The sequence below is a fragment of the Phaenicophaeus curvirostris genome, chromosome 1 (genome assembly GCF_032191515.1).
Source record: "Phaenicophaeus curvirostris isolate KB17595 chromosome 1, BPBGC_Pcur_1.0, whole genome shotgun sequence".
Lineage (NCBI taxonomy): Eukaryota > Metazoa > Chordata > Aves > Cuculiformes > Cuculidae > Phaenicophaeus > Phaenicophaeus curvirostris.
In genome coordinates, this window is record NC_091392.1 from 82,331,461 (window position 1) to 82,354,686 (window position 23,226).

Genomic DNA, 23,226 nt, shown 5'->3' on the forward strand with positions numbered 1-23,226 from the left:
GACAAAAGCAAGACGTGGAGGAGGTTTTGTGTCAGATCAGTGTAAGAATTACTAGTTACTGGTTATCAACACAATATAATGATGGCTATAAACCTCCAATTTCTTTAAAAACTTTAATAGGTCCAAGGAAGTGCCAGATACACAAAGCCCTACTCCCAAGCAAAGCCAAAAGTTCAAATCAATTGATATTTTAGTGACTAAACTTTCACTCAATTGCTAAATAATAACTGCTGTGAGAAGTAATAATGTTAGCGCACATATATTCTCATTTTAGCTCTCTTGACTCCTGTGATTAGCAAGAAAGACGTATTTGCCTGTTAAGATAAGCTAAGTATATGTAAGGATGATTGTTTCATAACAATTTAAAACACTGCTTTCATCTGCAGATAGGGCATGCACTGATACACTACATAAGCTCTAATTATCCACTTACAATTATAATTATAGGGATTGTCTCAAGCTGCCAGTCACTTGCCTTCAACCTTCTTAGTAGTGAACTATTTACATTCCCCTTATCCAACCATAATATTTGATACAAGATACACCTGCAAAGTTTTCATCATTAGCACCAGTCTGGAAATAGCACATCTAAACAGCTTTATGGGCTTGAGTGGAAATCTGAATTTGGACCAAGAGGCCTTCAATGAAGTCTATTAGGAACTTTTCATCTACTGCAGATCAGTAGATAACTTTAATAGCAGAACTGGCCCCATTTCAGTATTTGGCCTTGGCTGCTGCATGTATTTGGAAGATAAATCAGCAATTTCAAGAGGCGAGGAGCTAGCTGTTCCATACACAAGCATCACTATAGATGCTATGCTCCACTACTTGCAAACTGTAAGCAGGTATACACTGCAGTGGATATCTTTTTCCTTCTCTTATACATATCCTTAATCAGCTCAGGGTATGAAAGCCAACCAAAAAAAAAAAGTTCTTATTTACCATGGGGTAAGCTAAAATACAAAGGGGCATAAACTTGCAATGATAGGAAAACACTAAGTGTCTACTCTGTTCTCATTTAAATCACTGTGACCTTGCACTGATTTAAATGAAATCAGAATTTCTCTTGAGAATCAGCAACAAAGCCGAGAAGCACTGTTCTTCTTGCCCCTCCACCCCGTCTTCACAAATGTGAGGCCTGTTCAGTAGACGTCTTTTAAAAAGTTTGAAATTTCTCACAGAGCATTCAAATAAACTTAAACTCAGACCCCTAGTGGCAATAATTAAAAGAACAGAGATGAATAGTGAAAGCAAAATTTACATTGTTCAGAAAGACAGCTCAATCATGCAAATTAAGAATCGGGAATATGGTGATTTACAGGTTTTGACTCTGTGTACAGAAGAATATACTTCACTCAAAATTTATATTTTATACTCTTTATGTCATTATAAAGATCTCTTTAGACAAGGAAAATTTCAGACAGAAGTAATTTAACAGCAACAGAGAAAGCTGAGCCTGTTTTTTGTCTTAAAAAAAACCACTGACGATCCTCAAAATTTGTTCAAACTTTAATCAAGCTTAGTAATATGTTAAATGCCAGTGATGCTTTTTTTAAAAAATAACTGAACCAAACACATTTTGATTTCCTTCACTTGGTTCTACTGATACACCTATTAAAAATTCACACCATTCTTTTAGGGATCTTAGGAATCATTCCCAGTTCTACCACTGTGCAGCGTTGTGCCAGTCACATAACTGTGTTTTGGTCTGTTTCTGTTTTGTCACCTGTAAGATAAACGTACTTAGGCTATAGATTTAGTACTGTATGATTCAGCAAACATCTGTGCCTTGGAGCACAGAGGGCTATGAAATGTTGCTGTGAATAGCCTAAAAATCAGGGATCAAAATGTAAAATCACATTACACTAGGAAAACTAATTTGAAGACTGCAGCCTCATGCAGACTTTCTTTCTGCATAAGCCCTTGTCCCTATGTAGACCCATTTTATAAAGACCCATTTTAAATATGGGTCTTTATAATCTGTATCTCTATGTAATGTAACTAGAGATATGAACTGCAGTCAAAGGGTCAGTGAATGCCAGAAAAATATTTTGTAAAGGGAGAACTTCAGGCTTACTCATGCAAAACACATTTTTTTGATGAGTTTTTATGGCCACTGTATCAATAAAAACAGAACTTCTCATTAATTTTGACAGGGAATTCTACATAAAACCAATCATATGATATGGGTTGACAATGTGTATATCAAGACATCTTCTCTCATTTGCTATTCCTTAATCTAATCCTAAAGGTAACAAGTTTCTGGGTGTTTTTCATGGTGGGGCAATAATCTGATAATAAGTACTCCGTATTCATCAAAGTTCTCAAGTCAGTGCCCAATTGCCACTCAAGTTTTCAGAATATAAACACACACCTGTGTAGCTGTAAACTTTGTTGAATCTGGCACTAGGCATTATATAGTTTCATGTTGTTGTCCTTGTTCTGAAAGATATATCCTCTTTTGACACAAAACTCACCTTTTCTTTTCAGGTAGGATACAGTTTCCTTCATTACTGGGGGGATTAGTTCACCTTTATTTTTGTCCTTGATACTGTTAGGGAAAAAAAAAAAAAAGTAAGAGCTTTTAAATGGCATTTATAGAGAGTCAAAACCAAGACAAAACAAACTCACTAAAAACCTGAGAGGTATCCAAGAGCATACATTAAATTCCACAAATTAAGAAGCCCATACTTCGGTGCCAGCATGAGTCCTTCACAACTCTAACAGGTGATGAACAAGACATTAAAACAGGTGACTTGAACTACTATTCGAAAAGCCATTCTTACACACCTTCTTCTTGCCAGAAAATCGATATAACTGTAACAGCACTGAGAAATAAATAAGTGCTATTTACTGTCCTAAAGGGGATTCAAGGGCAGAAGAGCAGAATGGAGTTCAAGGCTAACTTTGCCCCTACTTGAGATTGGTTTTGCTCCTCCTCCTTGGCATGCCCTAGTACAGCAGTGGTGCTGGCTCTTATCAGATTTGGTTGGATGCCATTAGAGGAATGGGATTTGAAGGCAGCTTAGAGGCAGGTGAGGAAGGAGTTAGCAGTGATTGCTTCATAATAAGTCTTGATCAAGGGATGATGCAAGTTCAGGAGTCTTTTATGATGTAGATTTTTCTTTGTAATTTTCCCCTTTTTAAGCCACAGTGTATGTATAATTAAAGGGATATCGTACTATTTATTTTGAAGGTGAAGTGAAGCAGTGAGATTATTAACAATTTGAATGGTTCCCACAAAATGAGATTACTTTCTCTTTCATGAGAGAACAGTTGAGGCAAAAAATCAAACATAGCATTTTCTAACATAGACAGCACAGAAAACTCGGCATTTGTCTTCCTTATTAAAAAAAAAAAGTATCTAGCAGTTTAAAAAGTGCAACAAAGAGATGGTCAGTATCTGCTGAGTACTGCACTACATTTTTATACTAATCAACAAAAAAATAAATGACAAATCCCAGATTTTGAAGTAGACTTAAAATAATTTATTTATCTGTACAATTTAATAAATTTGGTATTTAAAAGATAACCAGCTTTACTAACAAACTCTTTAGTACTAGCACCAGCACAAACCAGCACAGGGATCTGTGAATGAACCATAAGAGGCTGCAAATGCTGCAGCTCAGTCATAGAGAATGAAAGATGCTTATACAACACGTAACACAGTCTTAGCCTAGTGCTGCTAGTTGAAGCTGCAGAGGAGTGTGATTCTTAGTCTTTTCCAAGTACCGTGATTTCTACTCTTTCTTTCTAGGCTTGCTTATTATTTTATCGATACAAAACAGCTAATAATAACTGGAGTGTATTTGATACAACTTCTGTAACATTATTGCGTGGAATGAGCAATCCATTATTATAGTTTGTGTTTAAAGTAAACACACAATCTAGTTTAAAATAAATGTTACAGCAGCATAAGGCAGTATGGTGGGGTAGGGAAATTGTCAAATCTTCCCCTCTTCCTAATATTAGTTTTCCCTGCACCTATGACAGGAGTTAGCAGAGGATATGTAGACTGGTTAATTTTGGATATCCAGGCTTAGGTGGTTGGTCACCCCCTGTTTCACATACAGGGACAGTGAAGAAATTCCCCCAATGGAAAGACTCAGAGCAGGATCCTGACTTAGGTCCTGAAGCACCCTGTGGGTTTGCCTCTCTTACTCATAAACTGACAAGGGAATATAAAGCTATTCAGTTATTGAACCCTCAAACATTTTGACCTCATTCACTCCAGGGACACCAAGCTGAGCCAAGAGTGCCATTTCCTCCAGTTAAAATTTCATTGCTCACTCAGTTCTGTTGTTCCTCTTTCCTATTTTAAACATCCAATCTCTTCCCAAGCACTAATGTCTGCATGTCTTTATGTTATCTAGATTCTCCCAGACTTTAATTTCTTTCCTCTACAGCACACGTTTTGTGTGTCATATCCCCTAGTGCTATATAAAACAATGAGACTTGCTATGTGGTTGTAATAAACTTGTTAATCTAGCTTCCATAGCTTATTCTACTTTTACAAATACCTAGAACAACCCACTGTTTTGAATGGAAACAAGTTGTTCCCTCAGTTGCAAAACTAATGAAGTTTTATCTGCTGTGGATTTGTATCCTGTGTCTTACCTCCTTCCTCATCGTAATTTCCTTATGCCATCCATAACCTCATTTCCCTTACAGAGCATTTTCATTTTGTTCCCTCACCTCTCTCTCTCACATCTCCTCATAAGGTAAGGTGTAATTAATCATAATTACTAATTAATTCATCATAATTAATTCATAATCGTAATTAATCACCATCTAAACACTAACTGGTGCACCAGCAGACTAAATACAACAGAAAACTGAATTCCTGTTACAGTTTCTCTCCTTCCATCCAATGATTTTTAAAAGCTTGTAGGATTTGTGAGAGCTCCACTCCTCCGTCAAACTTGGTTGACATAAGCCCATAGATTCTTCAATGAACCTAACTAAAAATCAATCCATTGAACAATTTTTTCCTGCTCTTTTTCAGTAAAGTATCCATACCAGAATATAAAGTGTATAAAACGAATAATGCTCTACCTGTCAATTAATAATTTTTTGTGAACACTGCTGTATTGATATCTAACAGGAAGTATTTAGGAAAGGGGATTTTTCATCGATGAGAAAAGACACAGGAATTTTGATAAAGAATATAGCCAAGTTTGACAAAACACATGTTCATATCATGACAATTTCAGACCTTTGACCAAATAAATTCTACAATATAAGCAATGCACTTGCAGGAAGAAAAAGACTAACAGCAAAGAACGAGTTTAATTCAGATAATCCTCAAGTATGATATTTTATACATTAATAATTCTCAGCATTTGCTGCTGCTTTCAAGTATGATCTTCAGATGAAATGATACAACTTCTTGTCCTTACACACTGGCAAGGCACCACTAAGTTCAATATGAAATAGTACTGGACTTTCTGGAGTAATCACTTTGTACACTATCATAGGAACATGAAAATGGTTAGAAGAAATATTTATGTGCTGACCCATAAGACCATGTCTGACCTCAACCTTCCCTATTATCACAGCCATCTTATAAGACCTAAAGCAGAAGCCTTAAGTGCTTCATGAAAAAAAAAAAGTCACTGTCTAGAGAAGGCCATGGCTTGAAATGCTGCCAGGAACAAAGTTTATGACCTAATCCTCAGAGCAACACCCTCTTCTTACCCACAATGACAATCAGGTACCCCTGTAAAATATCTCTCCTAGCAGCAATATCCTCTCAGCTCCCTTCAGTGTATGTATCCCATCACTCCTAGTCTCCTGCTCCTTCTAGCTTCAACAATCTTATGAAGTTTCACACATGCTGGTGACACCACAGAGCAGCAGGTCAGTTGTGTGGCAGGAGTTGTGTGGCGCTCTCAGACCAGCACTGAGACCTAGATTGCTCTCCTCTCCTCTACCCTCTGCTTTCCACCTAGACCCTGGAGAGGAAAAATTAACAAGTAACTTTGCTTCAGTACCATGACCTCTCATAGCAGCCCCTGCAAAAGTTACCCACAGCAAAGGGAACAGATCCATATAAACACAGAACACATGAACCCGCTACAGAAGCTGCCGTTCAGAGCAGGGTGTCTGAACTATTTTCTCTCACCGTCTTGTTGTCTAACAACCTTGCTGCAACAACATAGAAAAAAAAGGGCAGTGACTGTGCAGTGCTATTAATAAATTAGCCTTGCTAATAAGCCACATAAGGAAAGAAGTTCTAGCAGTTCTTTACACAGTATGCAAAATCGAAATCCCCACTGAAATGACATCTCCCAGTAAGAGACTAAAAAAGAAAAAAAAGGGTGGAAGATGAGGGCAGTACCAAGGTCAACACTGAGGATACCAGCAAGGGAAAGTCTGCAGCAAATCAAGGTAAGGTAAAAAACCCCAACATTTATTTTAGCCTTTCTAATAAGAAAGCTATAACACATTCCTTTCGTGTCAAATAATTTTGTTTTGTGTATTCAGATCAGTACCCTAAACATTTAGGGCAACTGTTATTAAAATTAGTCGAAAGTCTAATTCACTTAAATGGGAACATCATCAAGACTTTAATTTGCTTGGAAGCTGTTATATCTTTATTATTGACAGTTTAAGCTCATGGAACCCATTCTCAGTCTCTCTGAAGCCACACTGATTGTTTTTGCTTTCTTACAGCTGCTCACTCTAGAGGCACCAAATAGCAACCCAACAGCTTTTTATAAATGTTTTCTAATTATTATTGTTACCCATAAACGTGCTTCCCATTTCAGTGTATAAATAGCAAACTGATTATTTACAGCACTTGCTCCTGCTGAGCGCTAGTTTATCTGTCAGAGAGGTGAGACAAATAACTGGGCTATAATTTGTAATAATAAAACCTACAGATCATTTTTCTTTTTCTAGGAAAAAAAGGCACAGTTTCTGCACATCTACCATTTTCTATAGCATTCTTTTTACCCTTGAAGGAAAGGTTTTGTGCCCAGTACAATGAAATAGTTCTCCAAGATAAATGGTATTCTAAAATAAAGGAGGATATTCACTGAAAGTCAGATGTAAAGATTTGTTCTGGTTTTCCAACATTAGGGGAAACTGGGATGGATATTTTCATTGCATTTCACAATGTGGGACATAGCATGCAGTTCACTGGATCTAAGGCGACAGAAAATAATAGGGACATTACCTTGGCTAATGTAAACCAGACCTGCTCAGAGGTCAATGAAATTAAACCCCTATCCTCTTTCTGTGGATCCTGTCAAGTAATCTGCATTTTTCTTGCCTTGTTCAGGATGGTGTGATGAGCAGCTGTGCTTTATGATGGATAATGAAAACTGATAGTGGAGATCAGGCACTACCACAGGCAATTTGAAAGGAAAGATCACTTACACTTTCTGCTTAAGAGATGAACATAACAGAGCTTTTCAGTGCACAGTATAGTTTTCTGTAACTGATTCACAGATCTGAATTCTATTGCAGCAACATGTCAGATTCAAGAGGGATCTGTTCTGGTAAAAAGCCAGGGAGCATGAGTACTCCTCAGTATAGGATATATGATTAGTTACTGCAACATGTTATACATCCAATGACTCATTTCTAGACAGTGGACAGTTGTCATGAAAGGCCTTTACATTGTTCTGAAGTGTCATTAAGCATTCTTGCCTGATAATCTTTCTGTCTCTTTGGTCTTCCTCTGCTTTTCATTTTTTCCCTGCTGAGACACGCTGAGATTTGGTTTAGAATGCATCCTTCCTCCCTGGTCACGCATGCACAGCATGCACAAGTGGAAAGATTATGACCAAAAAGGAAAGTACCCTGCAATGTTTATGAAAACAATTCAACAAGCAAAGGCTGTACAGTTGTGGCAATTTTGTGCATTTTATATGCCCCTTCTCCACATCCATGGCAATAGATATAAAAATAAAACATTTCCTGTCTTCCCACAAATACATTTAATTTTAGATTTTAAAACCAATTGGAGAAAACAGAACAATGTCAATACTAGTCAAGGTCAACTCTGAGCTCTGCGTAGGAGCTCAGCTGTAGCCTTCCTTGATTACAGAGTCAATCGGGTGCAGCAACAGGGGTTTATAGGAGCTTGCTGAACATAGAGCAGAGGATAATGATGCCACTTGGCCCATATAGGCCATTATTAATTCTTTCCAAGTGCTGCAAATTTAGGAAGATTTATTTGTGCATTTTAACTGTATTTATCTGATCAACATAAGCAGAAGGTACCCAAATTTCTCGTTGCCTTTTTGAACATAAAATCTTTACCAATTGCTTTTTAGAACAAAACCCCTGTTTTTCACCCTGACAGGCAGTGGAAACAAGCACAAATATATTCTGAATAGCTAATTCCTGCTGCTCTGCATTTTCTGTGTGAAGGTAGTGTTGCTGAAAGAACAGAAAAAAACCCTACTTACATATACATGAACATTCTTTGAACTGTCTGGATTTGTAAAAGCGATAGCTACTGCTGAGTAACAGAAGGTCATTTTCATAGTACTGTAGTACTCTGTCAGTCTCTCATCACTACAGTCTGGACATTATTTCTGAAGAAGTATCACTGTATGCTTGCCCTGTTCTAACACTGCTCCCTGCTAACATCTGCTATTGACCTGTATTGGAAACATGACATGAAGCTTGACAAAACTTTAAAATAGCTCATTATGGTTGTTATTCACCTCAGTTTATCTGCACATAAGAAGCTTGAATTAGTGAGTTAGAGAAGGACATAATAAACAGTAAATGTGCAAGCTATCCCATCCACTCTGTGCTACACATTGTTAAATACCTGTCAAATCTGAGCATGGATTTCCATTAAATTATAACTGAAAAATTAAGTGTGGACAAAAGTTCCTCAGCAAGACTGTTCTGTCTGATGATGAACACTAGTTTCAGTTGTGTTATTTCATATTTTCAAGAAAATCACATAATTTTTAACATGAGATCATACCTTTAAAAGTACAATTTGGCAACCGGGCAATCCCGGCAGGGGATCAGAACCAGTACGAAAAGACTGTCATTCAGTAAACGGGGCGTATCTGCTCTTTACACGTAGGCATAAAGAATGAAATAGGGAGACAGCTAGTCTTTTCTGGTGTCCCACACTTTGTTCTAAAGACATTCTATAAGCCAGCTTTGGATGATTTAACTGCTTTAGTAAAGGTTCATTTATTATTGTTTGTATTAGCATATTTTCAGTGGAAACTTCAGGACAACTTGGTACTAGATTCAATTTCTAGCTGCAAATACAAAATTATTGAGACCTCACAGATGCTCACAATGAGGAAGGTTTTCCACTTCACATCTGTGCGTAACATAAAGCACACACTTAAATCACAGACAAGTTAATGTAAATAAACCTCAAATAAACCTCAAAAGATGAAGTCAGTTTGGTGTGTGTTTGTTTCTTTCTCCCCACAACGAGTTTAGGTTTACACCGAGGGGTTAAAGAGATCACATGTAGCCATTTTAAATTTAGATTTTGGATCCTGAGTGGATGTGGGTAACATAAGAAACCAAAAGTTTTGAACTAACCCGATAATAAGCCCTTCAGCTTGGTCATTAATTAAACCAAATTCAGTATAGGTTACATTTCAATGAATTATACTTCCAGCTCTCACAAACCTTCCATTATTTTTAAATGCCCAGTTGCTTTATGTCACTTTGAAAATCTGACTCTCAAGGTCAAAAATGTCTTTGTGAGTTAACAGATTCCTCCAAGAGAGGGCATTGGTCCCAGATAGTTGTTTACCATTGTCTAGATGGAAACTTCTTCCAGCTTTGTTTTGCTGTCCTAACAAAACAGATTTCCCCCCCCTCCACCTGTGGGATGAAAGGAAGATATTTTGAATTAATGCTTAGCAACTTTTTACTCTTCTAGTTTTTAATTACAGGTCTGGAAAGCAACTGTATTAACCAATATAAACTGAGAAAAAAGTTAAAAGAGGAAATATTACCAAAGACAGCATTGCTTGCTGCTTTTAGGGTACAGCTTTACCACCTTCCACAGCCAGATGTCATTCAGATTTCATTATCAAACACATTATCAAACCCAGGCCACCCATGAGCACTCTGGATAAATCCCATTCACCAACCTGTTACTGACTGAACAAAAATAATCATCCCAGAAGTACTGAATCCGATGAAGCCTCAGGCCTATGTGCCTTATTATTTCTTTTCTTAAACTCAAGAAAAAGACTCCAAAGAGAAACGGTCCTTTAAGGGCAGCAGCTTTCTCTGAGCAGCATCTTCGACAGTACAACTTTTACTAACTCTAAAGAAATACACAGCACACACATCCTCATAAGCCTATGCAAAATAAAATCAAGGTCTCCCTGTAGTACTCTTCGGAAAAATGGAAAAGCCTTACCCAGGAGAAGACTTCAAACCAGCTTCTGCTAGACAGCTTGTGAGGCCACTGCTATTTTGCCATTATAGTCCATAGAGGTCATAAAAGGACAGAGAATTAGCAAAAGCAATTCATTCATGAAGGGGATTTGTTTATTTGTGATTTTTATGTGTGATGCAGCACCATCTCTTCTGCAAGAGGGAATGCAGTGGGCAAACAGAAGGAACAAATATTCCTGTGTACTTCCATTTTGGACATCTGAGCACCACGAGCTGCACCCACACACAGAGGGCATCCACTCATCAGCGCCTCCATTGCCAGCGCTGGAAATCTCTGGGTCAAAAATGATATTAATGCCTCACTCAGCGTTTCTCCACCCACAGATCTTCCACAGACAAACTCTTATAAGTAGTCACCCTTTTTATACTTTGGAAAGCTAAGTCATGCAGTAAGGACATAAGTTTGCTGATGATAAGACAGCTGGAAAGTGGTAGAGCCAGGAAGGGTGGCCACCACACTCTCACACACAGCCACATGCAGACCAGCAAAAGACACTGTTTACTGTTCAAGCACAGTCAGAAAAATAAAATATGACTAGCAGATGGTAGAAGTGGCACACAACATACTGTCTGATCACATAAGCCTGTAAGAAGTTCAGCAGAGCTGCTCGAGCCGCCAGGCTGGTCTTGGAGGCAAGGGATGGTGTATGCACTGATGCCTGCAAACAGTCCCAGTTTTATTACTTTTGTGGTGGCATAAAACATTGTCCTTTCTAATGATGCAGTGAAGCCCACCTAAAAGATATTCTCTGAATGAGGGAAGTGAGTTAGCCATGTTTCAAATGTTAGGGTGAACTCTAAAGAGGTACCATAAAAGTTAATGTCATAATAGCTCTTACACAACTGATATTGATTGTACTAATTTCAAGCCTTCCAGAGAGGACTAATGCTTAACATTTAACCAGGGGAAAATTATATTTTATATCTCATTTACAGCTGAATCATTAGAACCACAAAGTAGTCTGAGAGTGGGAGGAGATTCAATAAATGTCCATGTATCAGACAGCCTAAATTGCCTTTGCTGAATGTGAACAATATTCTTCAGCTGTTTCTGAAAAGGATGCCATAGAAAGATGACAGAAATGACTGTGGGTAGGAAGCTAGAAGCTTTCATGGGTTTTTTTTGTTGTTGTTTTGTTGGTGGTTTTTTTACCAAAATTGAATCTTGCAAGTACTACTGCCTTCCCATTCCTTGTGTAAAGTAAATCATTTTTTATACCACATACAGTGCTGTAATCTACGCAAACAGCTGTCAGGGCATTTCTGGAAGAGAGTGATTTTATTCATTTCATAAAACTCTGATCAGAATAATATGTGAGCAACAAAACAACAATACATAAAAACTCAAGCATCCATTTTAGCTTTATGAAGCCATTTTGGAACCTGAAGCTTTGTTTTGGCTTTGCTATCCACCATCTAAGTATACCCAAAACACTTTCATACTGCCAGCATCCACCAGCAACAGACTAGCTCCGTGCTCTGTTATCTACAGGCAAATTTCTGTCCACTAGGAGAAAAGTTGTGCAGTTGTGCTGGCACTAACTACCACAAAAGTACTGTAAACATAAAGATCAGGCAGGTCACAGCTTCTGAGACAATAGTCCTGAACGCCTAAAATGTGCTGTCTAGCCTCATAGTTCTCTGGCATTCAAAGAGAATGAGAATTTAAACATGTAATAAACAAAATACTTCCAAACATTCAGTTCAGTGAATCTCCACATTACAGAAGACTGCAATGTACAGGCATCTCGTAATTTAGAAATCTCATAGCTTACTACTGCAGGCTAACTCCAAATTGCTGGGTAGGCAGAGGTGGCCGTGGTGGAGGAACCTTAACCACAGGTAGTAGTTTTCCCTTCTGCTTCCTCTGAAGATTTTCATCATGTCTGCAAAAAACAAGAAATCTTTGCTTTTCTGTGCACCGTGGTGGATGAACTGTATACATTAAGAGCTAGCAGTATTGCTCATGATGCTGATTTCTTAACAACAGTGCATATGCAGAAATTCTTACAGAATTTGCTTTTAATTCAAACATTATGGATATCTTTATGTTGTATTTTTGGTAGAGTACTAGGTAAGACATAGAAGAGCTCTTCTGCTTCAGCCAAGGGAGCACAGTAATAAATGTGTCCAAAAAATAGGAACACGTTATAATCTAATAGCATAATTCAAACACTTTTCCTACTCAAAATACAACTCCCCCTTCTTTGGCAACCGTGCAATCCAATTTATAACCTTAGAGCTGTAAGGTATTTTCTGTTATTCCATATTTACACAAAAGGTGTGTAAAAACCCACCAGGCATCAATAACAGTCATAATCAAAGCTTCCAGTTATTTTCATTCAGCAGTGACACAAAATCACTTCCTGTCAGTACATCAAAGCATTTCCATGTAAAGGATTGTGTCAAAAATACTGTTATTGATACTAATACTGACACTTGACAATCCCAGCCCCATGCATTTATTTTTCTGTTCCTCTCCTGCCCCCTCTCCAATACTTCTAACACACAAGTGTGCAATATAAAAGTAATGGATCCAGTAACAATAGATGTATCCATAAAGTGTAAAATCAATCAACACTTTGCTGACTGTGAATGCTCTTATCAAAAGGAAGTCACTTAATCTCTTACAATATGCAAGCAAATAAGTCAGGATTACATTTTTGCCTGTGAACATTACATGATACTCATAAGCACTAATGACATACGGATTGATTTTGTTAACACACAGAAGCCGCAATTATACTAAGAAAATTCTCCACAACTGATATGGAGATGTTAATAATCTGTAGGAAACTATATAGTGTTCTCTTCTCTAAATATCTGACGCACTTCAGCATGTCTTTGATGGCAATGCAGCTTTGAGAATTAAATCCAACCAAGCACAAATAGGAAACTAGACTTTTTATCACTGAAGAAATAGGATTAGATTCTGCTTGTAATACAGTGAACAGGACACAACTCTACCTGAGAAAAGGCAAGACAATGTATTTTAAATCTGTCACGTACCGGAGGACTTCTTGAGGGATATTTAGCTGGTCATATTTGAGATGTTCTCTCAGGTCACTTAAATAGTTCAAGTAGGTAATTTTTTTCCCAAACTTATGGCTAAAAAAAAAAACAGAACCAACCCACAAAGAAGTTTAAAAATCAGCATAGGAGGAATATTTATGGAGGGTTTAGTTTCTATTACAAAAAAATGTAAGTGCTGATGCAATTCAAAATTAGACTGTAATTGAAGCAGCAGGAGACATAAGATGTATTTCATTTCATATGATCAAACATATACAGTGCATGCTTGAAAGTCTGATTTGAATAAAAATAACCGACTGCCATCTGAATGTTTTGTGATTTGCATAGATATGAAAAACACTGCTTTAAAAGCCAGTGAAAACCAGCTATCACACAGCATTAGAAATCTCACTACAAGAACTGTTTTGTGTTATTCATGTATTCCTCTCTCTCAAAAGACAAAATAAAGGAGCTGTAGACACAAACTATAAAGTAGTAATTGACAGGCGAGATTTGCAAAGTGTGGGCAGTAGACACCCTTAAGTGTTGGGCCACCAGCTTTACTTATTCTGAAAAGGGCTAGGCAACTTCTAGGAAATATCCTAGGTTTTTCTACAAATTGCACAAAACAGATGTACAAACACCAGTTAGGTCACAAGATTCAGCCAGAATACACTACTTTATAGGCTGAGGTGTTCAAACAAGGTTCAGCAACTCATTTATGAACATCTGAAATAATTTCATATTTTCCACCACACAAAATACCTGTCTTGTAATGCATTGCTAAGTATTGTAATTGAGGTTTATGATAAAACATGTACTTTGCTGCAAACTACTTTGATAATAAAATTGGAGAAAAACTCACTCGCATTAATGAATTTATCCCTGGATTGTCAAACACACATACAAACACTCCCTCTAGTGGGAGATCAGACAAATATAAGTCACTTCAACATTTTAGAAGCTTGTAATTGAAATGAGCTAAATTTTGCTAACACACAAGTGATTTTGGGACACTGATGGATATCAATCTGTGTGTCTACAACTTCAGAGCTCTTCAGCGTGTCTTTTGTCTAAAACATCCTGTAGTGTCATCGTCTTAAATAAGCCATAGGTTGGCACAGGACCCTCTGTAACTAATGATCTCTGATAACACAGGACATGTTACAGAACATATAATTTTTAACTACGTCGTGGGAAGTTAGGAATTATTGCTGTTCCTTAAAAATTCCACCTCCCCACCACCACCCAAATGTATATTATTTTGATGATAGGTGGGTGGCTTCTGTTAGCTCACACATAGAAATGTGCTACTTGTACAGTTCTTTGCAGTTTGGAGAAAATACATTTGACTTAAGACATCACTTCCTTGCTCATTTCTTTTGGGACTGCAAAGGAGATCAATTACCCTTTGGAACTTGGAAAAATTCAAGTATTTACATTTGCTTAAATACTTTCAAATACAAGTACACTAAAATACTCACTACTTTTGTTCTTCACTCTAATAATTCTATCATTTGTCCAGTTCTTAGAAAACATATTGTTCATGTAAAAGTACTTAGGCCATGTACTAAAGGATACCAAATGCACTAAAAGACCTCTGAAAAATAAATATATCTTTCTTGATAATGACATTTATTTTACATCTGCTATTTTTATTGGAAAAACTATCCACAAAGGAATCCGGACTATAATTCAGGAAAGCTAGGAAACAAAGTCCAAAGGATTTTTCCTCCCTTCTTTCTGTGAACTTCAGTTTAATACTGATACTTAAATAAAAGCATGATCTGCTAGGATAAGATTATTCAAAACTGGAAGGAAATGGTGAAGCACTGTGAACAAATTTTAAGTTGTACTCTTCTAATAAATTATTAACAAATTTTAGTCTTTAATGAGAGTATAGTTTAGGCAAATTGCACATGGGCACTTTCATACCACAGTTTTGAAATTATATCCTTACGTTTTACCATACTTGACAACTGGACATCAGGAAAAACTTCTTCACTGAAAGGGTTATCAAGCACTGGAACCGGCTGCCCAGGGAGGTGTTTGAGTCACCATCCCTGGAGGTGTTTAAAAGATGGGTAGATGAAGTGCTTAGGGATATGATGTAGGAGTGGACAGGTAGGGTTGGACTTGATGATCTCAAAGGTCTTTTCCAACCTATCAATTCTATGATTCTATAAGATAAGCTGATTTTGTTCGTCAGCCTTAAGGACATTCAAAACAACCTGCAAAATATTAGAATTACTTTGGAAGCGACAAAAGCTCACGAACAGAAACTAAGAACACTCAGTCATCCTAGCACTTAGCAATATCTGCCCACTGCTGTCAGTTCCTTTTAGACAGCATCAATTTTTACCATGTAAAGGAAAAGAACACACCAATAAAATACATACACCTTCACCATTATAGCCTTCATCACAAATTCTTATGGGCACTTCAGGGGTAATCCATTACCTTTGAACACAAAAGCAGCATCATTCCTATTAATCTCAGCACCTGTGATAAGACTAAAGACTAACCATTTATAATCCACTTTACCATACCACCTAGTAACTCCAGCCATGGACCCAGTTCTATTATAAAAGCTGTTAAACAGGACAAAAAAATCACTCATGGCCCACAAAATAACTGTTTTAAAGTGATATTTACTTTAACATACCAGTAAAACTACTATGAATTGAGAGTCCCTTTCCTAAGAAAGAAAAGAACTCTACCCTATTATTCATATCCAAGCTTAAGCTCGCATTACTCATTAGTTCACGACAGTTTAAGTGGGTATTGTGCTGATACCTGACATATTTTAACTCCAGCCTTTTCAAAAGCAACTTATTAGAGAACAAACCATCCTTAAACTAAACAGGAAAATGTGTTGAATACACTGCCAAGTACCTTATTAGAGGTTTAAAGATATTCCACAGAATTTTTATGAAGTTGGTTGGATGTACAACATAGAGTGCTTTAAGGTTTTTCTTATACCTAGAAAAAGAAAATGACATTGTTAGACTGTTGAAAATCATAGAGGACAGAACTGAATAGCTACAACTGAATGGGAGGTAATAATACAAGAACATTATACAGCATTCTTTCCAAATACATTAAAAAGACCTAATTCAGAAGAAACAGAACGTAAAATGAAAAAAATTCCAATTTTAAAAAATTGACAGTTTTGACAATTGAATATTAGGTCAAGATAACACTATTACATTCCAAATCAATATCTGCTGTCTCACAGGTTTAATATCTGAGAGACAGAAGGGAAACTTGAAAAAATATAAAGAAGAGAATGAAGAATCTATTAAAAGAATACTGTGACATAAATGTTACTTTCCTTCATCTCCCTCATTTTCTGCTTACAGAAGCTAGAGAAAATTTCTAAATTTTCAGATACAAAATCTACACTTCATCTTTTATTTTTACCACTACTGTTGACTTGTTTTGCTAGTAATTACTAAAGGTGAACCAAACTGTATGCCGTTTTATATCAGATGCACCCTTTGTGTGAAAAAAAACCCCTTTCTCCATTATAGCTTTGCTTGGTTCTATAGTGTCATATGATAACACATAAACAATAGATTCTAGTAGGCTGAAACTGAAATGGAAACCAGGCCGCACAAGATGACTCTGGTCTTATTCAATGTTATTGCTAAATGAAATTGTGAAATACATAACAAAATATCCTGCTTTTATATACAGATTGTTGCTTATTACTTTGCCAAGTTTGCTTTTCCCCTCCCAAGTGTTCACCACTCAACGTTAGAAAGCAATGATCTTGGAAAAATGATCATAAACTCCTAAGAAGAAACTTCTTTTAACAGGTTATGGCAAGAAGGGCAAAAGGAACAAACTCAGCAATTACAACAGTTTTTCCTTTCAGGTTTTAACTGGACCTACGCATCTTTGAATGAAAAAAGATTTCTTTTCAGAAAGCCACAAGCAAACAATTATCCCTGTGCAATTGGCACCACTGTGGATAAGAACCCCAAATCAACAATAAAAACTAACAAGCAGAACACCTGCTCTGTTTCACTGCTTTTCCATTTTAAGTTTGTTTTGTACCTTGAAGCAACGGCCATAAGATGTTGCTTCTGTGGAAGTTTATATACTTCATAGTATCCTAGATTACAATTAATGCCCAAAAGACTTTACTGAGCCTCTGCTGCAAACCTTCAAAGCAAGATCTATTCTTTTGAAACTATTCCTGTTGAACATTTGCTTTCACGATGCCAGCTCATTACAATTATTCCTTGTACTCTCCTTTATTCTCTCTTTTCTTTGACCCCCAAAACGCACAGAAAGAACTCTGAAAGGTGCTATTTTTTATTGTTTTCTCCAGCTAGTACAGCTGAACTTACATGTTGGGCTGTGATTATTGCTTTGAGCTTCTCAGCGCCAGTATGCTAAGAAGTCCCAATGGTGAACAAAATGAGAGCTGTATGGTTTTGCCCAGCTGCCTGGGCTTCTCTTTGGTTCTCCTGCTTTCTGTGTCAGGGTGAAGCAACAGAGAGAACAGATTTTTGGCATAAACAAAAGTCACAGTTCTGTACTTGTAGGTATGGCAAAAGGCAAAAAAAGAAGATTGCCCTTGTGCTGCCTCTCCCCATAGAGCAACTGCAAATTTGGCTTGGGATTTTCACAGAAGGAAAAGAGTATAATGCTTTATTTTCAGGAATTGTCAGTGCACAGCAAAAAAACAGTACTGTAGTCCAAATTTGCCATCGAAGACAAATATAAGAGATCCTTTGCCTTTCTTCTCCCTTACTGAGTCCCAAAAAGAAGAGATATATTGTACAAATCATATTCAGAAACCTAATGGCAAAATTAAACTCTTTTGGTCTACTGTTGAGCGGACAGCAGTATCTCATGACAGCAGTTAGAGGCTTCAGATGACAGCTTTACACTGCATCTCTGAGGTCCGCTATGCACAACCTCATCTTGCTTAGTGGGTTTTAAAGTTTCACGAGGTTATTGGGTAAGATTCAAATGACTCTGAGCTATGGCACTAGACAACCAAAAGGTGCTACGCACATCTCAATGTCAGTTTACAAAGCAGGGTGTGTAGTCCTGTGAAATGCTCAGGCGTTTATATCCCAGTTTCATCTAGGAACACCCAATAAACTTCTCATGGCATCTTTTATGAGATTTCCTTCTTGTTCCACGTCCCAAATTGGAAAAAAATCAGAAATGAATAATCCATCCCCCCCAACATGCATGCACTCCACTATCAGGAAAGAGCTATTTGTGTATATTTTTGCTTTCAGTCATGTTGCCCTCTTGAGGCCAACTTACAAACAAGCAAAAAAAGTAACAACTTACAAACAAATAAAAGACTAACTAATTTCAATAGAAATCTTCAGCTCCACTGGTAAGCTGCTAAAAACTAAGCTTTCCTTTTTTGTATACAACCCAGCCTTGGGATGATCAAAACTTCAAACCTAGCTTTGAGATAATCGAGAATGATCATTGATAAGGGGTCACAAGTATCTTGTTAAATAGTGCACAGAAAAGGCAATGGCTCTTGGTTTTGCTCCCAAGGATTTTTACACCTTCGGTTAACCAGTGCAGCACCCAAGGCCATTTCTTAGTACTACACAGAAAACACAAGAGAACCAACACCACCAATGTCATTACAAGAATTTGCAATGGCAAAATAAACTCAGTTAGCTGCAGGTGGATCAGGAAAGATGTGTTTCCTTCATGGAAGTTACAGACATAACACAACTGAACGAGTAAACCAAATATTTTGGAGACATACTTCCTGTCAAATTCTTTGTAGGCTGTTTGTAACCATTTCAGAGACGGTTTATTCAGACTCTTCAGGCCATAATGAAAGTAGACAACCGTATAATCATTCTCTACATACTGATCCAGAGTATACTTTAGGTACCTGTAAAGAAGATAACGTTTTAGTTTTAAAACCGTTTATTGGATGAGTTTTTTAAAACAGTAATTGAGAAAGAATATTACTATTTTTGCACAGAATGCTAGTGACAGCAAATTCAATTGTGCTTCAAAGTATTTATCTAACAAGTTCATTTTGCTCTAGTACCAATGTTGCCAGTAATTCCACATCACTACAAAGCCTGAAATATGAAAAAACGTATTTATTTACAAAAGCTATGGTGCTCTGAATCACTAAAAGATTAAGACAATATGGGACTGTGTTTTCCAAGAAAATTTTAAAAAGATGCTTTTGAATTTATACTGACTCCTGTTTTGCTTTCTTCTGGTCTTTCCTTAATTTTAGCCAAGCAAACAATGTCATTTGGACTTTTCAAAATAATAAAGAACAAACTTTGGGTTTTTCTCTCAATTTAAAACTTCTTATATTCTTGAAAAATCTATTAGCCCTTTTTACCACCAATTACAACTGTAATAAACATATAAACTGTTTTCTTGAATATATTTTCCTTCTCCTTCTTTGTATTGTGGGACTGTGTTCATAGATCATTTCCCTTAATACTAATTTAAAGAACTCCACTACTTATCCAATCTTGAAATAATACTGCAGATTTCATAAGCAGATTTCTATGTGTTCATTCTTTTACGGTATGGTTTAAGATGCTTTTCTCTTCCCTTTCTCCTGTGATTGAGAACACTGTATGGCCTATTACACAGCTCAATGATTCAAATAAAGCAATGATGGAGCAGTACAATCTGCCCTGATCTCTTGCTGTGTCGGATTTCAACTTTCTCATGTCATTCTCGATGCTGTGTTATTATTCTGCAACAAAGACCCAGCTATTGCTCTTAATTGTATGTAAGTGATTTTCATTCAATAAAATAGAGAGTTCCATGTGCCATTCATTAGGCTATGGCTATCTGCAAGTATCAAGGCCACCGCAACTATCCACCTTTGCATGGAAAAGCCCATAACTTCATTCTTACACTGTGCTCCTAGAGTCCCATTTATCTGCTTATTCCCTCAACATACTGTAAACCTTAGACTAAGAATAGCCTGTAATAAAGACTGCCACTGTAATTAATATAATTCTGTTTTGATCCCTGACTTAAGTATTAATGGCATTTGAATGAAGAAATTGTAGTAACAGTCACTCAAGACCTTTTAAAAAAGAGTTTTAAATTTAAATACATCTAAACAGACATTCCGACATACAGAGTGCCAGTGTTTTATTTTACAGCATGTAAATTCCTTGGCACATTGCACTCAGAAAGCTTGTACTTATAAAAATAATTGAGAGTGTTTTGTGGGCATAAAATAACCAGTGTTTTTTTACAGTCAATTGCCTGTTCCAAGGCTGTAACAGAATTTCCGGGACATTACAAAAGCTTTACCAAATCAAGTTTTTAAGTGATTTCATCACGAAATGCCCACCAATTTGGGCCTACTCTGCAGCTGTTCCTCAGAATTCAACATCTGAATCTAACTACTCAAAAGCAGATCACTTCAAAGTTATGATGCTAGCTTCACATTCAAACACCTGCCTTCAGTTCTCTCTTAGCATAGATTTTCGAAGTGAATTTGATGTGGGCTTAGATACACACACAAAAAAAATGTAAGTGTTTAAGTCCAGAAGAGCCCAAAGGCTGGAAATCACAGTTTCATTAAGGTGCCTCCTCACAGAACTGAGGAAGGATCCTTAGATCTGGCAGCAACGTGGTCTGTCACACTCCTTCCTTCGGCATTTTCTAACAACCAATGCAGGCAGCTCCTAGAAGCTAGCACTCCTTCTATGCTACATATAAAGCTTTGGCTTAATGCTGCAGATATACCCTAGCTGTGAAGAGCATAAAAAATAAGGCAACGTGGTCCCAAACACATTTCTTAAGTTTCTAAAGTAACAGCACGTCTGTTCTTTCCAGGGTGGTGAATACTGACGGCTGAAAGGTGCTTAAATATTTTGGTAATGGAGAGGCTGTGAAAGAACTACAAATAGGTTTAAAGTGCTTAATAAGGACAGGACTGTCATGGCAGAACAGATCACCTTGCAGGGACAAACTACAAGGCAGAAACATGTCCTGGTACCTTGTGCAGCAAATTTATAAGGAAGAATGTTGTGATTTTACATATCTGAAACCTCTTTTAACACAGAACCCCAAACATAATGAAGTGAGATACATATAAAAATGTAAAGCATAATTTACTGCACTCAATGCAGACCTTTATATAAAAAAAGGAAAACCATTAAGATGTGAATAACTAAACAATGCTCTTGATGAGTGTTTTAGGAGATAAAGTATAGCAAATTAAGGCAAACATTGCTATTCATGAGAACATATGTACAAGCACTAAAATACAGAATTTCTCTTTCATTGGTCCTCATCATAAATTCATCTTTTTATATATGAACAGAATTTGTTTATAAAATCAAGACAAGTTAATTTCAGCACACAGTGAATTACTGCTTCTACTCAAGGTTCCAGGTGAAGTAACTCTGCCAGCTTCATCCACATCTCATTCACTTAATTTTAACACTAGTAGGGCTTGCATCTTCTTTTTTTTTCATTTTGTTCCTTGTCTCTTGCTCCTCCTCCCTGAAAGTTCATTCACCTGGAAACAAGCTAATAGAAGTTCATGCATAAAATGCAAAGTAGTCTACACAGGAGATGGAGAGAGACTTACTCCAGTAATCTGGTGTGATTGAGCTGATGGGAGGGGGGCATACGGCAGCAGCTGAAGGTAATCACCTTCCTTCCAGAATTGTCATCACCTAGTGAGCAAAACAGTTATTAGTTAAGACAACAGTCATTTACTTATGCAATGTGACCTCACTGATCTAGAGGAATGATTTGTATCTTCTGATGTTTGGTGCTACCCCTATCTCCCATTGTTACTCAAAACATCCTGTGAAACTTCACTGTCAAATCACATATTGCCTACAGAAAGCAATCTGTCCACTGCTGCAGTGAAACTAAACAGCTGCAGGGCAAAGGACAAAACTAGGCCGAGAAAGTGATATTTGAAGGTGGTTGGTGGTGTTCAGGTTCTTATAGTAAACACTTTAGTCATTCTGTAGCACTCAGTCATGGAAGAAAACAGGTCTGCTTTACCTAGCAGTCTTGCAAGTGACATGTCTTCAAATGCTTCAGACTTAGTTTCTGGAAATTATCAGAATACTGCTCTGCCTTCAAGCACTTTGGGCGTCTGCTTTGTCACACATCTGATTCTTTTAACCAACTTAACATTTCTTAGATCATCTGTTGCTGAAGAACCACTACATTCAGATCACATTTAAAACACAACAAGCAAGGCATATAAGCATGCTTTTCAAAACCTGAAGGTCGCTAAGTGTTCATCCCTTAGTTTCTCTGACAAAGCATATATTTCTACACTCAAGTTCATCTGCTCTTTGACTCATGACAGCTTTACCCATACTATCTGTATAGACAAAAGTTGGAGTTCATGCCATGCCCAGCCCATGCCCAAGTTCCACTACTTCGAAAGCCAGGGGCAGAAGTTAAGTTAGGCTCATACTGTAGGTAACATGACACTGAAGGCCATGAGGTTTTAAGATTTTAACATGTATCTACATGAAAGACAGCATTCCTTTTAAAGCAATACAGAAACATCACAGAAAATGTTTAGACTGAATTCGTATCTGAGACATTCTTGGTCCAATTTCAATGTTCAAACTAAATGATATTTAATACTTGTTTCCATTGCCACTAAAATATCAAAGTTTGGCTTTGATATCAGTAGGAATACAATAAAGTCAGGAATTGGAGGGTTTTTAGATATTCTTTACAATTCTGTTGTTCCCATTTCATCCTTAATTATTAAGTAGCTGTAGTGAATAAACAAATGAAAAAAAGAAGTAGAATGCGGGAAGTTAAATCCGT

The 23,226-nt window shown here is 37.0% G+C and overlaps 1 protein-coding gene across 1 annotated transcript in view; it reads right to left on the reverse strand.

Annotated features, from left to right (window-relative positions):
• ARHGAP8 (Rho GTPase activating protein 8) overlaps positions 1–23,226 on the reverse strand; it is a 77,599-nt gene that overhangs the window by 20,108 nt on the left and 34,265 nt on the right. The window contains exons 4-9 of the mRNA XM_069864609.1: positions 22,010–22,097; positions 19,181–19,312; positions 16,318–16,404; positions 13,420–13,518; positions 12,186–12,296; positions 2,478–2,551 (exon numbers count right to left, since the gene is read on the reverse strand). Of these exons, the coding sequence (XP_069720710.1) occupies positions 2,478–2,551; positions 12,186–12,296; positions 13,420–13,518; positions 16,318–16,404; positions 19,181–19,312; positions 22,010–22,097 (591 nt within the window). The remainder of the gene's footprint in view (positions 1–2,477; positions 2,552–12,185; positions 12,297–13,419; positions 13,519–16,317; positions 16,405–19,180; positions 19,313–22,009; positions 22,098–23,226) is intronic.